This window comes from Anomalospiza imberbis, chromosome 2 (assembly GCF_031753505.1).
Source record: "Anomalospiza imberbis isolate Cuckoo-Finch-1a 21T00152 chromosome 2, ASM3175350v1, whole genome shotgun sequence".
In the NCBI taxonomy this organism is placed as follows: Eukaryota; Metazoa; Chordata; class Aves; order Passeriformes; family Viduidae; genus Anomalospiza; species Anomalospiza imberbis.
Window position 1 is genome coordinate 38,093,215 of NC_089682.1, and position 17,690 is coordinate 38,110,904.

Consider the following 17,690-nt stretch of genomic DNA (forward strand, 5'->3'; position numbering starts at 1 on the left):
AGATCTTTTTGTGAAATTTAGAGCAAGTCCTCCAAGCAAGGTATTTTCATAGAATATCTTCTCAAGTGGCATTTCTAGAGAGACTATTTAAAAGCAATCTAGTAATCCACTCACTCTTGATTTAAGAGTCAATCTGTAGACTATGAAACAGCTCCCTTAAGCCTGTCATATTTTTTTTTTTAATCCAGCTAACTGTTAATACAAAATGCTGCAGGAAAGCCTGGATTATCTGGCTAGTTGTATTATAGGTCAGCTTTTTTGCAGCTTAAGCTCACAACCTTTATCTTCATAATGGAGAAATGTATGGTCTTATTTCAAAATACTAATGGGGGAAAAAAAAGGATATCCAATGGAAAACATTAACCTGTATTAACATAGACTGTTGGATCGGCAGCAAGCTTTTCCATGATTGATCTTGAGCTCCTGAAAGCAAACAAAAAACTTGGCTCAAGCTGTTCTTGTTTGTTTATTTTCATGATTGGTTATTTATTGTAGTTCCTAGTGGCTGCCACCATTTTAGCAAGTCATGAATTGTGCATAATATTTCTCGAAGGGAAAAGTGCAAAAGTCTGAACATGGGTGGACTTCCATGACTCACATTTTTCTTTCATCTAAGCTAATATAGTCCCAGTATTAGTTATTTATAGATACCAAAATACTATGTAAATGTATATTCTATTTTCCATAAGTCTTCACTTGTGTTACTATGCTTTTTTCTCCTTGTGTACTATTTAGCCTTACTTAACAGATCTTATGTATTTCTTCTTGAGTATGTGAATAGTTAATTCTTTAAAACTGTATTTTTCAATACATTTCGTTTAGCCTGGAGAAAGGGAGGCTCAGAGGTGACCTTATCACTCTCTATAACCACCTGAGAGGAGGTTGTAGCCAGGTGGGGTCTGGTCTCTTCTGCCAGGTAACAAGTGATAGGATAAGAAGAAATGCTGTCAAGTTATGCCAGTGAAAATTTGGATTAAGAAATTTCTTTACTGAAAGGATGGTCAGACATAGGAACAGGCTGCCCAGGGAAGTGGTGGAGTCACCATCCCTGGAGATGTTTATCAGATGTGGCACTTGGGGACATGGATTAGTGGGGGACTTTGCAGACAACCATAATGATTCTATGACTATTCAAAGCCCACAGGCTGATAAGCATGCCAGAGTATTGACATATTAATTTCAATAGAAATAAAGAAAACTTGCCTTATTTGTGCAAATTTCATCAGTATGTGAAATGTATTGTTCTGTTTGGTGAGAGGGGGAAAAAAAGAAAACTGAAAGAAAAATTAATATTGCACTAAACTTGTTACAGTTCTGTCTGTGACTGGCCTAAGAAACATAGTAAATTATTTATTAATATTCTCCTTTTCTACTTATGGGTTGGAAAGGTGTGTCCTAATTAAATATGAAGAAGGGAATATCTTCATTTAAAATAGTTTTCATTTTGTGGACTTCACCCAAGACATAATTAAAGTTTTCAGATAAATTGTCCAAATTCCTTTTTGTATTTACTAGCTGCTTTTATGTTTGTGGGCCAGAAAGACTGTGTTTTTAGTTTATTTCTACATGGAAGGCTGTTTGGTTTGTACACTGCACATAAGAATACAGAACTAAATCCATTGCTTGCCTCTGGAAACTGAAATACAGAAAGAGGCTTGTAGAAATGAATAAAATTTATTTTAATAAAGGTGATGTGTACATGTCCTATTCTCTCAGTAAGTTTTTGATTTGTATTTTTTTCACTTCCCAGTTCATAAAGGGATGATGTGATGCATGTTTGAGATACTGTGAAGCTGGGCTCAGGGACATGAGAAGTTTTTACCAGGCTCCTCTTAGAGCCCTGTCTCTTTTCTTCCCTCTTGCTGTTACCATGACGTAGCAAGTTTTCAAAGGATATGTTGTTTACTGACAATAAAATGTCCCCATTAAGATCAAAATAAGAAAACAAGTATTGAAATAAGCTACCACCATAATGTGGCCACGTAAAGGAATGAAATGGAACAAAACAAAATGAGTAATGACATTGGCAATTTTATTTTTTGCAGGTAAAGGTATAATTTTACTTGTTTCAGAGGATTCTTCTCCACTTTTTTTATAGGTGATCCATGTAAAGCATTTATCACTTGAGCAAGTTTATTTTTTTTAAGAAAAAACCCACAAAGGAATGAAAAATCATTACTGATAAATTTCATATGTCCAATTCAAAATGTCTTTGTGCAAGTAATCTCTAATGGTTTCTTATCTGTGTTTTGTGTTTTGCTTTTGTCATTTTAAATTTCCATACAGCATTGCTGGAGGCGGAGAGGAGAAATCCTCTTAGTGTTTGTACATGTTTGGCTTTCCTCAAACAGCTGTAACAACACTTTTCAGACATGGAAGCAGGTTGGGGGCTTTTTTCTGAGATCAAAGTTTACTTTTTCACCTGACAAAGACGTTTTGTCTTAAAGGCAGAAAATGCATTATGGGAAGTATATTTTCATCTTGGCCCCTAAAAAAGCTGTATCTCTTTTTTGTGTACAGTACAATGACAGCATGAAATGCACTTTAAATGCATTCATATTTCAGTAAATTGAAACTCTATTTTTGGAAATAATATTTTTTAAAAATGAATGTGTGCATACAGAATTAATCCAGCAGTTACGTGAAACTTTGGGATAGGGAAAGGAGCAATTCATATGAACATAAGTTTTTAGTAAAATGTTAATGAAGGAAAGAGTTAGAGGTGTCTACCTAAATTAAATTGCTTTTATTACTTTGTACACTAGTTCAGAGGTACTTATTTCAAAACTGAAAAACAAACTGTAATTTTATTGTGATTTAAGCAGCCATAATGTAATCTGGGAATAATTTCTGCTCTGATTCTCGTTTATCAGCCTAAATTTGTTTTCTGTCCATTAACTTGGTGTCACAAGAAAAATCTAAACTTATTAGCTAGTTTTGTCTTGAAAGGCTCACAGCTTTGTTATGCCTTCAGCTGATTTGGGTCTTGATGCTGATTTAAATATGTTTTGAGCAGGAGATGAATACTGTCATGTTTGCTTGTGTGTATATAGTAAATTGTTGAATTTCAAAGCCAGAAGGGTTAGCTGTCCCCTGCAAATAAAGAAGTATGAGATAATGGAGTGAACAGAGGGGATGGTTCATGGTGAACCTCTTTTTCTTCGAAGTTAAATCTTAAAGTTTCACAGTTCTAGACCATTCTTTTACAACTATTTACTTGTTTACTAACCTCTTTTGAATAGATAACCAATCTGACTTCATGGTCATCCCTTCCTCAGCTGCCACCAGAAGACACCATCCAAAATTCAGCTTTTCCTCCCACCTGCACCACAGGGACAGTCAGGAAGAGCACTGGATCACTTTCCACTGATATGCCCCATACAAGAGTTCTTAATGTATGGGTTGATATGTGTCTGGAGTTACCTATATAATGTGCCCATTGTCAGGAAATGATGTGTGTTAGTGGGTCTTGGGTTTCCCAGCTATTTGAAAAATTTTCTGCCTAAACCCTGAAAATTGGAAGACCAAATAAAAAATTGGCAGAAGCTCTGCCTGATGGTACTCTGAGTACCTCTTAAAATCTCTTTGTCAAATGACCTGTTATTAGGGAGCAAATGTCTATAATCTTTTCTCTTGTCTTCCTGGCTGGTGAGGATGATTACCTTAAGGAAGGGGAGTGGAATTGTGCCACTTAAATCAGGGCATATTGTGGCTCTTCTGATGTCTCTTAAAGCTGATTTTTAAGGCATGTCCTCTTCAGAAGTACAAGGGAGGGAGAATGTGAAGGAGTAACCAAACATGCAGAAAGGGCTTTTTTGGCCACAACTGCTTTTTGAAAGGCTGTGGCAACATTCGGTTACAGTCTGTTTTCTTTCTGTATTATATTTTAAAATTCAACAAACAACTTTTCTCTCAATATTGTGAATTTTTTTTTTCCTGTCTCCTTATATAACGAAAACAGCAACAATGACAGAAAACAAACAACAACAACAAGAGATTAACACCTTCCTGCGTAACTGTGCTCAGTTCCTATAGATTTTGGTGGCTATTTTGTAATTGGCATGCTGCTTGAAGCAAAGATGCCATCAGTACCAATTCCTTAAAGTCCCTTTTTTATCTGAGTGATGGTTTTGCTTCAGCTTTCAAAACTGTTGCCTGCTATCTAATTTTTTTCATTTTTTACTTTATTTTCTTTTCCTTTTTCCCCCCCTTTTCCCTCTTCTCAGTTGTGCTGACACTGGTTAATGTACAGGTGAGTCAAGACTATGTTTACATTGTGAATCCAGCCCATTTCGCCATCAGGATACTTGTAAAGGTCTGCCCCAGCCTGCGTTGTAGTTGCAGTCTCCATGTGCCCACTCATACTGGAAGACCAGCAATTATTCTGGTATAACTAATTGTAGATTAGTATTAGAAGGTGATGCTCTTCAGAGGCTGCTTCTTAATTACAGCCTTTCTTTATCCTCTTCTGGGGTTGTAAACAGTTGTAAAAGAATTTTAATAACATATGAGCTTTATATTGCTATGATATTTTAATTTTCCTTTTTTGTTCTTATACTCTGAGATATGACTAAGGATGGCTCAAGGATCAGGTTTAAGATGCTTAAAAAACAAATGTTGTGACACTTCCTTTCATATAAGATATGCATGCATAATGTCCACTTGAGGCAGTTGCAAATCTGTGCTACATTTTAAAATATGATGTAGTGAGCATTCCAAGGCTAAGAATTTTTGTGGAAGCAGCACATCTTAACGATTCTGAACGAATTCTGATTTTTAACATTTTTCAGGTCCAGTCTGATAGACACATTGTATCTTGCAAAAAGTTCAGAATGTCTCTTTGAAAACTGCATGAGATTTGGTCCATAGTCTAGTAAGACTAGAGAGAAGATGATGTTGAATTGCTGAATTGGGAACCTGAAAGTATTTCACTGTAAAAGGTTTCTTACCTAATATGAAGGGTGGCTAATTACAAAATAATTTTACTATTTTTTCATTCCTCAGTGTGGTAAAATTCTCTGCTAATATTCAAGATTTTCTGTGTGAGAATTCCATAAGTTGATATCAAAATTTGTACTCCTTTCTTTCTGTAAACTTTTATTTTGAGAGTAGGATATTGAATTTTGCTCTTCATGATGGTTTCGGAATATTGGGGTTTTTTTGGCCAAGGACAACTAATTCTTAAGCAAAAATCCTTGTATATCTAAAGTATGGCTTCAGTTAGGTGTTAGTTCCACCTAAGATTTCAGCTGTTGTGTAGAATTGTGTGTAGAAACAAATACACCAATTGATGGCTTTTTTTAATATTACATTTATTTATATTTGTGTATATACAAGTTCATAGCAGGAAACATTACAGTAACAGGTTTCTTTGAAACAGTGCCGAGTCCTGCAAACAAAACACGGATTGCACCTTCCAAATTCACAAATCACTTATGTAATGTTCAGAAAACAAATAACTCCATTTCCGTAGCTGAAATGAAGCATAATTGTTATGGCAACTTAGAAACACCATTGATTGGTTTTCTGCATCAGGGGAGTCTTAACGTTGGCAGCCACAGCCTTGAGACTGAGCACATCAAGGGTCTCTGCACTGTTTAAGAACTGTGCAGCAGTGCCCAGGTACCACTTCAGGTGCTGTTTGGAGTTTTCCATTTCTTTGAGGAAAAAGTAGTGTAGCAGTATCATACTGTGCCTTTTCAAAGACTTTTACAGTAGTTACATAATTCTGGTTTTGAAAATACCTTAATAAGTGGCCAGGTTCACTGGAAACAATGGCAGACTAGAGATGTTTAAAATTGTGAGGATCTTGAGAAGGTTTTTCTTAAAACAAATTTTTTTAGGAAGTTTATAAATACATTCTCAGCATGGCAGGGTTGAACCAGCCTCAAGTAGAGGGCAGGAGGCAGCTGGCAGAAAGAAGCTTTAATTTCAAAGCAGTGATATGTGAGTCTAGGAAGAATCTTGGGAATGTACTCCTTGGAGGACATTAGGTAAGAAGAGGTTTAGAGGGGCAGCCAGAAGTATACTCTGATGTCTAATTTGTACTGTTTCACGAAAACCAGGCCTTCTCACAATGCACTTTCTGTTTTCATTGCTGACATCTATTTTAGAATGCCTTTTTCCCACCCTACTTTGTTTAAAGTTTATTCCAAATTTTAATTTCAAATTTTCTCATTTTGTGCTGTTAACAAATGCATAGTTATTTAAGTAATTAGATTTGTTCCTGTAATAACAACAGTATAATACTGAAATTTCATTTTTTATTTACTCTAACCTTCCTGTGCACCAAACACTATGGAAGTGTTTACATTTTTTTTCCTTAATTCTTCCTATGCTCTTTCAAAATTAGACAATGAAATTCGTATTGATACCAGCAAGTAAACTGCTATTTGTTGGATATCCCAGGGCAAATGGAATGGATTGACACCTCTCTTGGACCTCTTTCTGTTCTGGCCTTGTCCTACATTCACTTTGTAAGCCCATTAACCTGTCAGTTGTAGTACCAGTTAATAATTGGCAGTGCACCAAACTGAAAGATCTAGCTAGAATGTCTCTGACTACATCTTCTGTTAAAAAAGTTTCTTGATATCGATTTGTATTTTTTTTGTTATATTAGGGGGGTTTTTATCTATTTTGTTGTGGGTTTTTTTAACCTTTGCAATGTGTTCTGCAGTATTTCTGTTCCTAAATATTTTAGTGAGCTCTTGGAAGTAGTTGACTAAATAATGTATACTGTGCCATGTTCACATAGAGCCTGGTGGAAATGTCACAGTATCAAAGTCAGTCTCTTGTTTTTTACCAGGATGCAGCTAATAGGAAACAGCAAAATGGGAACTGTTTCAGTGTAAAAGCACCACAAAGAGTTTAGTTGTTACTTTATTGTTTCAAATACTGTATGAGGATGTTGAGTAAGTTGTAAGTCAGTCATATATTATTCCACACTGAGAAATCAGGCCTGCAATGTAAGCTTTCAAGTCTGAAAGTTTCTAAGTGTAGATTATGTAGATTAATAATTGTCCTTTCAAGGTCCCTTCTAGCCTACTCTTTTTTTTTTCTTGTCTGTTAGTTTGAACTGCAGAAACTCTGCTCGACTCAGTAAACATTCAAGGGAAAACATTCATCTGCCCTTAGGAACTAAACACTGTTGTCAGTGAGGCCACTGATATTTTATTGAATACTCCTTTGACAGAACTACAAATAAGTAAATGGAAGAATAATTTATTCCAGATAAATGTTTTTTTTTTTTTTTCCTGTGTAACTAGAATTCTGCTAAATACCAGCATGTGGGCTAACCATCATATGATCTACTTCTGTTGAAAAATAAAGTAAATCCTGGTAAGCAATGCTATGGCCTGCTTACTATGCCTGTGCCTGGTTGTTCCTCTGTGTAAATCTTCTCAGCCATCCAGCCCTTCCTAACAGAGGTGCAGAATTGGTGCTTCTTAGGAGAATTCTTTATTTCTTCTTGTTAGGTTTTTCTCTGTAATTTATCTGGCAAAAGAGAGATCTGGGTTTGAAATACGAGAACTGAACACTGCCATTTAGTATGGTTGGAATTTTTGTTGGAACAATTGGAATATTTTCTCCTTTAAGAACCTGGAACTGTTTTATCAGTATTTATAAAATTGTGTGGTACAGTAGTTCCCAACTTTTAAACATCAGTTGGAAATGAGAGAAGACAAAGCAACCCTTGATGGAAAGTGGGAATGGTAGAGAAACAACAGCAACTGTATCCTTGTACAGAGTATTGTGTCCCTGTATGATTTAGGGCAAGCATTTTAAGGACTCAGTCCTTTCCCATGTCTTGGATACATTGGAGGTATCCTTGTGTTTTGTTGTGATTGTATCATTCCAGAGGAGATGGATTCTTTCATCCTTTAATACAGGGAATGTTAAACTTTCCCTCCTTTCTACCGTAGGAGACATGGAAGATCCAAGCTGCAAAACAAATATGGTGTTTATCCTGATTTTTATCTTTCATAACATGGGAGGAGACAATTTCTGGTGTTTTCAAAAAATGGGAGAAAAATACATTTTTTTCCCAGAACTATCTTTCCCAATTGCCCTCTGTACTATTACCTCATGCTAGAGATTTCCCCTAGGCTGTGTTTTATGCAGAAGTTAAAATAAAATTGTTTGCCCAAATTGATTTTGTTAGTGTTTTCTGACCCAGTATGTCGTTAAATTCCAAGGCTATAGGATTAAAAAAATGTGAACGTCTTCATGTCATCTAACCCAGGTGTTTCAGGAGCCTATTTGGAATTTCACTTAATTTTATTTTTGCATGGATTTCAAGACTATAGGAATGGTTGCATTGAGGCTCATTCTCTCCTCATTCAGAGAAAGTGTACTGTTTATTGTTTGGGTTTGGTAGTAATGAATATTAAGAAGAAGATTTGGTACAAATATAAGTAAATACAGAGTATCAGAATTACTTAACAGCCAAGAGCTTTACAACTAGAGAAAATGAAGAAACACTCCATTGTTTGAAGTGTTTATTGTTTGAAATAATGATAAATACCACATGCTATCTGGATCTGATTTACATTGATTCTATTTACAGCCTGCAGATTATTCCACTGTCATCATTGTTCACAAAGGTAGTGAAATTAAATTCAGAGCAGTTGCAACTCCTGAATGACTTTATTATCTGACTTCTGTGAATTGGTGTAACTCCACATACTTTGATAGATGTACTTTAAGGTGGAACTGTTGGAATTTTGTCCCAATGTGTCAAATCTCCAGCTCATCAGATTTAAATAGGATCTTTTTATAGTGTTTTAGATCATCTAAAACCTTGTTTAGCCTTATACACCTAATTAAACTTCTTACCTTTGTTGTACAAAATAAACTATTTGTTTTAACTGCTTTTAAAATATTTAGTGTCGTACTTAATTCAAAATGCAAACAACTTCTAATAACATCTCTTGAAACTGCCTGCTCCATCTTTTAAATATCCCTTCAGTTCTTAGGTTTATTCTTTGAAAGAGATTTGCTACTAAAGATTTCTAGAGAGATCAAGAAAACTTTAATGACCTGTGCAGATCAACTTTAAAAGAATTCGCAGCAGCCTGACTTCTTTGTGGTGTTAATGCATTTCTATCCTCATAAACAAGGGTGACATAAATTTTAATTATGAGTAGAAAGTAATTTATTTGTTGGAATTGTAATCTTGAAATCCTGTACATAATAAAGTTGTCCAGTGTGCGCAATATACAGGAAATAACAAACTTCAATTAATTCCTAGATAAAATTAGCATGCATTGCACTTCAAGGATTTGTCTTTGTTTTGTTTCTCTAATCAAAACTTCAGTTAATTTCAGCTTTGTTCTCTGCCTCCCCCACATTAATTCCATTGTCTTGATTTGCATCATTTGTGGCAGCTGGCTTCTTATCAATCTGTAGTTTAGACTTTTACATCGAACACTAAATTAATTAGAGGAAAAGAAATCCCAGTTATACTTCTTGATAATTGTGGAAGCCTCTAAGTGTAGAAGTGAATGTTGCTGATTCTCGTCACTTGAGAAGTGTAACATGGGGAAGGAGGCAGATCATGCTTCACACTCAGTGAACCAATAGTTATCTCTAGCAGTAAGTGTTGGTCATCTGTGCCTTTTCTTTCTTAGTCTCTCCTGTCATTTGTTATGAAGCTAAACTAGGAAAAAATAGCAATTAAAAAAAGTAGCATTTAGATGTGGGTATTTTTATAGGATGCATGGCCTTAATGCATTGTAAGATGTACATGCATCCTAAATGTTACTTATTTTTCCCTATACCATAGTTTTAAAACATAACCAAAACTGCTTGAATTCGTTCTGTTACAATTTATGAATGATTTTTTTTTTCTTTTAAAGCAAAAGACCCTTTTACAGTCAAGCAACTAGTACAAAAGGCTTAGGAGTATATTCTCCAGAAGATGCTTATAGACACAGACTGTCAAAGTACATGCAGAATTTAGACCTCAGCTTGTGTTTTTGGGAACAGAAAGAATCTTAATGTTTTGTAAAACTGCTGCATTGTACTAAATTCCTTTTTTTTTTTTCTTAATATCCATGAGTAATAGTTAGGAAATTAAGACTGCTTTTAGTATTTTGCTGCACTTATATTGTTCCTTTTAAAAAGCCAAGACAACAGAACAGCATTGGGAACACATTAGTTACTGTGGTGGGCAAATAGGCAAAGGAAGTGGAGGTGAGGGAATCATTACACATTATAAACCTGAAGGAAGTCTGCTCTACTTACAGTGAAATAATCTATGGAAGTGATGGGCTAGTTCAGTCTAATTTATTTGCTATCTTCTATTGCTTATTTCCTCCATTGTTATTTCTTTCTTGAACAAATAAGTATGATTTCCTTGCCTATCAATTCAAGATATGTGTCATCTCTGTCTTTCTGATGTTTTTTTGCTGTCTTTAGCTGAGCTATCTCATGTAGTTCATTTTTTCAATAGTGTGCAGATCACGAAAGAAGGTAATACCTTGCCTAGCTCTTCAGAGAATATTGAATTTTGTTAGATACTGTGTCTGTTTTGTAGCAATATCTTTCCTCATTTTCCAAACCGTATTGTTAGCACAGTTTAAGAGCTCAGTCCAGCATTATTTCAAGGTCATTTTGAAAGTCCTGCTGTGATTCTGATTCTTTTATATTTGTCTCCAGTTTTGAGCTGAATATGAAATTCAGTGGTTTAGCCTTTGAATAGGAAATTTAATTTACAACTTGTCAGTTGGTTTACAAAGCGGATACCACTCTGAAGGATTCTCCTAAATATATATGAGGCTTTTCTCTTTTGTCCTCTGTTTATTTCTTTGTTCCCATGAAATGTGGAATTACAGAAATCATTTCACAAATCAAAGTTCATAGTTGTCTCTGCTGCCTGTATCCTCCAGGCCCTCCAGGCAGTGTGGGACTGGGTGGCACAGCAGATGGGTGGTGGATGCACATGCAGGGTATCCAGCCAGGAATCTCTTGTCTTTCCTTGTCATCCCTGCCCTTTGAAAGCCCACAATGCGCCAGTTCATTGACAAAACTTGAGTAACACTTTGTGGAAATGTGAGGATCCTTTTACTATTTTGTTTGTTTGTTTGTTTTAGTAGAAAAGTTCCTAAATTTCATTATATTACTTTCCATACATACTTCCAGGTACATGTTTTTGTCTCTGTTTTATGGTGAGTGGGTGTTTTGTAATCTCTGAAATGTTTGTTATGTATCAACTGTGGTGGGCTTTGAAACAAGTGTTTAACGTGCAAGATACTTGATACCCTTTAATCCTGTGTCAAATGAATAGTCCAAAATGTCAGAGAGTCTGCAGGACAGCAGGTTATATCATGAGTTAGAATTATTAAATACATTTGGAGTTGTCTCAATCTGTAATGACAATATATAAACCAAGAAAACTTTGGATACATCAAAGTCACTCAAAATACTGAGTCCAAAATGAGGTCTTGCTTTGAATCTTTAGCTTTGACAGCTGAGATTTGCTTTGAAAATTCTACATAAGAGAAGCTAAACTTTTTCTTGACTGAATGTCAACCTGTTTCCTTCTTTTTGAATGTGATCCAAGTCCGAATAAACCTATTATTTGTCTTCTAGAGAAGTCTGGTCAGTAGTTTTTTGGCCTAGATAATCTGAGTGAGACTGGCAGACTTGTGAAGCTACTGCTGTAGAAAACCAAATTGAGATATAATGGCACTTACACAGAAAAATTTTTGGGAAATTTTTAATCATGGCATGATAACATGGAGTTCATAATTCATCACTTTGTACTTCCCCTGGTGTCCATGGATATTTTGCTCTTGTAGCTTTAATGGGAAAACAACCCTGCTAACACAAATGGAAGTTTTGAGGGATGTATTATAAAAATGAGAGACATAATAAAATGGCTGGTTTATGTATGGAAGTGGATTCTTTGGAATTTAAAACTTGTAGTACAGCAATACACATTTATATATTTTGCTTTTGCAGGCTCAGTGTATTCTTAGCACGTGATTTAATGGATCCTTAATATTTTTAAATGCAGGGAATGAATTTGGACATCCAGAATGGCTTGACTTCCCCAGAATAGGGAATAATGAGAGTTACCACTATGCCAGAAGACAGTTTAACCTTACTGAGGATGATCTTCTTCGCTATAAATTCCTAAATGCCTTTGATAGAGATATGAATAAATTGGAGGAAAGATATGGCTGGCTTGCATCTCCCCAGGTAAGCTGTATATACAAAATGATAAGTTTTAGTCACCGGCTGGGTACATGTGTAGAGTAACATTATTTCCAAATTTGCATGCTGAAATTTCAAACAGTGCTTTATTATGCGCTGTGTAATGCCTCACCATATATTTCAAGTTGTCAAAATATGGCACAAATATGTCTTCCACAGATAATAGAAACCTGAAACAGTCTCCTTTTAGCTTCATAACAAGGTCTTTTCCTGTTATTTTCCCTATTTTTATTTAGTAACTGTGAATTGCATAAAGCAGACTATAAAATTGTCCGTAATCCAATCCAAGGATTGCTTTGAAAAAGAATAAGTAGTTCTGGCATTATACTTTATAAAAATAATTACTCCATTTCTGAGGAAAAACTTTCAGCAGAGTCTAGTGTAAGTTATAGTCTCCTACTTATCAACCTGCTGCTTCTGCATTTGCATTTTTTACACTAGTATCACACTGTAACTTTTATGAAAGATCAATTGTCATAATTTCTCAGTGTTTAATTATTTCATTCTAGTCCACTTTAAAGAATAATCCACTTTAAAGAATTTTTAATTGATGTCTTGTTATTTATTAATGGCTTTAGCAAATAAACAAAGGTGGTATGTGCAGCCATTTATTATGGCTTATCAAAGCTGTTTCTCGCACAGATTGCTAAAAAGCAAACAGAAAAAACATACTGAGTGCTTCATTTTCTGAATTAATAATACTGTATGTGATGCAGATTCCCATAACAAATAGGCTGAATATTTCATTTGAAAAAAGGAATCCATTTTTTACTAAAGGAAAGTGTGATGAAAAGACCATGTTACCAATCTTTGGGCAAGAATTTTTCAAGTGCTCTATGCTGAACAAGCTTCTACCTCTGTAATTTTATGTTTCCTTGTAAAAAGTAAGCTACAGTTTAGTAATCAAAAACTTTATATGACATTTCATAGATAAACAAGTTCAGTTTGGATTTTAATTCCTTTAGCTCTGTTTCTGTATTACTTGAAATGAGCTACAGAAGCAATGGGATTTTTCTGGGCTTTTTTAATTCATTAGAAATTAAATATTTTTAAAGTGTTGATTTTTTTTCTTTTCCCCCTAGGCCTATGTGAGTGAAAAGCATGAATCCAATAAGGTCATAGCATTTGAGAGAGCAGGTCTTATTTTTATTTTCAACTTCCATCCATACCAAAGTTATGTGGATTACAGAGTGGGTATTGAAACTCCAGGAAAATATCCTTTTCGTTACTGTTCCATTTGTGAGGAAAAGTTTTACAATTGAAAGCTGATTTTATGTCTTTTTTCTCCTAATATTAATTCAACCTGTAGTTATAAGGTAAGAAATCACTTATTTGTCAGCAATATAATATTGTTTTAATTCTTTGTGTACAGCAAAAAAAAAAATCTATAAATTAATCTTCTTCATAAGAGATAATTTTTTGTAGGAAGCAAAAGTAAAAAAAATGCAATTTAAAGACTTGTGTAGCTGTTTTTTGGAATTCTGTTGAGTAATGAAAAAATAAGTAACTCCCACTTCTTAAATAGACGACAGAAAGCCACCACAGTGGGATGATGCTGCATGGAGTCACACAGGAAAGTGCATTAGTGCAAACATTCATCTGGAAGTTTGTATTTGTACATTTGTACTTTGAAACTGGGTGGGCTGAGAATGTGCTCTTCTGTCAGCTGAGCAGTAAGTGATGATTCAAGTAATTGACTAGTTTTCTCTTTGTATCCAAATTCTTAGCAGCTCCAAAAATTAAAGCCAATTTTCTGGGGGAATTTTAGTTGCCCAGATTAATTTTATTTCAAGTCCTTTGACAGACACAGCCTAGTGTTTGATTCTTGCTGTGTCAGTTTAAAGCTCTGCAGTTCCAGTTTTAGCCTACTCTTTATTTATTATTAGCCATTCAGAATGATTCCAGGTTTCAGTTGCTTTAGTTCAGTCATGGAATTTCCTGTCCTGAGGATCCCAGAGCTGCACACCTCTGTGGGAGGGGGAGCTCACCAGAGAAGAGTAAGGAGCTACTTAATATGCAGAGGAATTTCCTTATCTGTTTTCTTTAAATACTTTGGAGTTGGCTAAGGTTTCTTCCTAAGTCTTCTCCTGCAATTACAACCATGATTTTTATGTGTAGTTTTTTAATGGAACCTTTTAACCTAAGACTTCAATAAAGGATGTTCTATTATTAGGACATATGGTAATGTTATATGAAATCCTCAGAACAATTTCTCCACTTGAAAAGGAATTATTTTTGATCCCTTTGAAACTTGGATGTGAAGAGGAAGTACCTAAATGGAAAAGTTTATTGTTAGTCTGTTTGTTTCTTTTAATAAATCAGTGGATTTTTAATTTGATACCCTTTGCTTTTATAAACCGGAAGAGACAAATTGCAATAATATATTGATCAAATGGTTTTTAATTAAACGTTTTTCTGAATTATATTGGGAATTGTGGGAAGTGGGATGATCCTTTCAATACTTAGGTTTAAGATTGTTTTGTGCATTGAACTAGATGAATGAGTTCATGTAACACATGTCATTGAATTTGCCTTTATTAAATGGATGGCTTTGGTCTGTCCGTATATTGTAGTATTATATATCTCTAAGCTGTTTTTATATACAGCTTCTCAGATATGTTACCAGGTATGTTGAAAGGTACAGAGTTTCCTGCCTGGCCTGCATTTTTGTAGGCAGTCCACTGTTCTGAATTCACTGAAAATGTCATTCTTCTTTCAACTGTTCTGTATGTAGGCTGTTGGCATAACAACCCCAATTCTACTTTTATAAGAGAAGTTGTAGTCGGCAGACATTACAGTCCTGCTGGTCCCACCAGGTTTGGAAAGTCTTTCCGTGGGCATTCAGCTAGTCAATGTCTGTATGAAAAGTCACAGTCAGTTTGTGGTCAGTTTTTCTTTCCTCCTTATGCTTCAGTCTTCTCTCTAGGCTTATTTTCCTTGACATTGGGTTGCTCTGTTCTGTGATTTGTTCTTGGAAGATACTGTACTTTGGTGTGAGGTATTCAAGGAATGAGACCTTAATTTTATATGTGAGCATGGGAGTCTGTGAATTTTGAGCAGTATGAATTGCTGCTAGCTTATCTGTATTTTGACATTTCATGTTGTCATATACTGCTCAAGCAGAAAAAAAATGTCATAGGAAAGAGTGCTTTGTTTTACATATTGCTATTTCTGCATAGCATGTATCAAAGGACTGTAGTCCCAGAGTGATTGAATACCAGAGTGATTGAATATCAGAGTGGCATGAGTTTAGGGTTCATGAGGACATTCAGGTGCTCATCTTTTCTCTCTGGTGACGAGTGACAGCACCTGAGGGGATGGTATGAAGCTGTATCTGGTTTAGGTTAGATATTAGGAAAAAGTTTTTTACCCAGAGGGCGGTTGGGTACTGGAGCAGGCTCCCCAAGGCAGTGGTCACAGCACCAAATGTGACAGAGATCAGGAGCATTTGGACAGTGCTTTCAGGCACATAGGATTCTTGGGGCTGTCCTGTGCTGGCCCAGGAGTTGGACTTGGATCCTAGCGGCTCTCTTCCAACTCAGGATGTCCTATGATTTGAAGCCAAAGTCGTCCATAAGCAAATAGCTAGATTTGACCTGAGGAATCACAAATATTGCCATCAAAATGCTGCAAAAATATACTTAAAAAAAAAAAAAACCACATTAATTCAGGCTCTCTGACATTTACAACGTGCATCTAGAGCTTCTAATGAGCAAGTAAGGTCATTTAAATGAGTCACTGGCATGCGATTGCTGAAGGCAAAGACGCCCCTTTGAAGTGCTGTTGTGTAACTGTCCCTGCCTGGTAGAATTCTGGCAGGCTGAGACAAAGGACTTAATTTAGGATCAGTCAAATGCTAAATTCCATCAAGGTAGTTGATACTTAAGGTTAATAGGTGTGAATAAGAAATACAGCATACTAATGTGGGAATGCTTCTTTGATCTGCATGGGAGAAGAAGGAGGTTTGCAGGATGTGAGTCCGTGTAAGTATCAGAGTGGCATATCCTATTGCCCAATTTCTGAGTCATTATGTGAAGGAGAAAGAAAAACATTTCTGTGCTTATGCTGGAATTTTACTTCATAAATTATGCTCTTTCAGAAGCCCTTTCATAAGAAAGGCAGCTTGAACTAACAAATTATTTCTGCCTAATTTGCTTCAGTTTGGAGGTAGATGAACAATCAACGTCTAGGTCAGCTGTCTCTAGTTTTCTGATTGTAGATAAAACTTTGACTGTTAATGGGGAAACCATTCATAAGTTTCCAATTTTATGTTTTTAGTACTGCCTAGGCCTGTCTATGGAATAGTGCTTGGATTCCAAGGCCAGTCTGAAGTGAAAATTCAATATGGAAACCTTCTTTCCTCTATAAAAAAGGAACATGGCTGAAAGGATGGAGAAAGAACATGAAAGGGGTTTAAAGATTTCAGAAATTACTCCTTTTCCCTCCTTGAGATTCCACACTTGATTTTGTTAAATAATTTTTCCCTTGTTGGAAGTCTCGTTAAAATTAATCTATATTTGTGTATATCCCCCCCCCCCCCCGACACTTTTTTTAAGAAGGTTTGTTGTCTTGGCTCAAAAGTGAATCTGCATTTTATATTTATAATCACCAACAAATATGGATTGACATATCTGTAAATTTGCATGTGGTTTAAACAAAAATCATATTTGGCAAAAGTAAAAAAGAGACAGTACCCCCCCTCCCTCTCAGTACTTGTGCATGTGTTGAATGCTTAAATGGCTTCACCTATCATTGAAATATCCTGAGCTGAATTTTATCAGGACAAGGTGTTTAGCTTCATTACAAAATTTAGCCAAATACTCTCCATATGTTTTTTGTCACTCATAGGTTGAATCCTTAGTCTTCAAAATTAGCAGTATGTGGAGAGGAGCAAAAGTGGTACCCTTCTTGAAATTATGCTAGTTCTTTCAGTGAAATTCAAGAATAATGAAAAGCAAAATGACGTAACCACTTAAGACTCTATCACCCCCACAAGCACTACTTGGTTTCTTTCATCAGCAGTAAGTGTTGGAGCAAAAATACAAATGATCCTATTTTATGATTTGCATTTACTTTGCAAATGTGTCACTAAACATGCAGAAAATTAAATTTAAAAACTGGGTTAAAATATGTATTTCAAAACACTATAAAAGCATAATGATTTAGTAATTAATGTGGTAGATAATGTGTCAGTTTTTTCCATTTTCAGCTCTATCTTTACAGGGGTTCATTGCTTTTGCTGCTCTCCTCCCTTGTAGTGGGTGGAAAATTCAGCTGGAGCACCAAACAACAGGAATCAGGCTTTTTTTTTTTTTTTTCCAGTGAGAATATGGGCTAGTATTTCCAACACTGTCACAGAAACAAAGCAGACCTCACTGCAAAAAAAAAAAAAAAAGAAAAAAAACTTCTATTAGATTGCACATCTGTTGTTTAATGTTTTTGTGAAAGTAATCTTTAGAAAACTAGATGCT

The 17,690-nt window shown here is 35.4% G+C and overlaps 1 protein-coding gene across 3 annotated transcripts in view; it reads left to right on the top strand.

The window, feature by feature from the left end:
- The window catches only part of GBE1 (1,4-alpha-glucan branching enzyme 1), a 134,523-nt gene that overhangs the window by 103,413 nt on the left and 13,420 nt on the right, over positions 1 to 17,690 (top strand). For all 3 annotated transcript variants that reach the window (XM_068180589.1, XM_068180590.1, XM_068180591.1), the window contains 2 exons: positions 12,020 to 12,204; positions 13,302 to 13,430. In XM_068180589.1, coding sequence (XP_068036690.1) covers positions 12,020 to 12,204; positions 13,302 to 13,430 — 314 coding nt within the window. The remainder of the gene's footprint in view (positions 1 to 12,019; positions 12,205 to 13,301; positions 13,431 to 17,690) is intronic.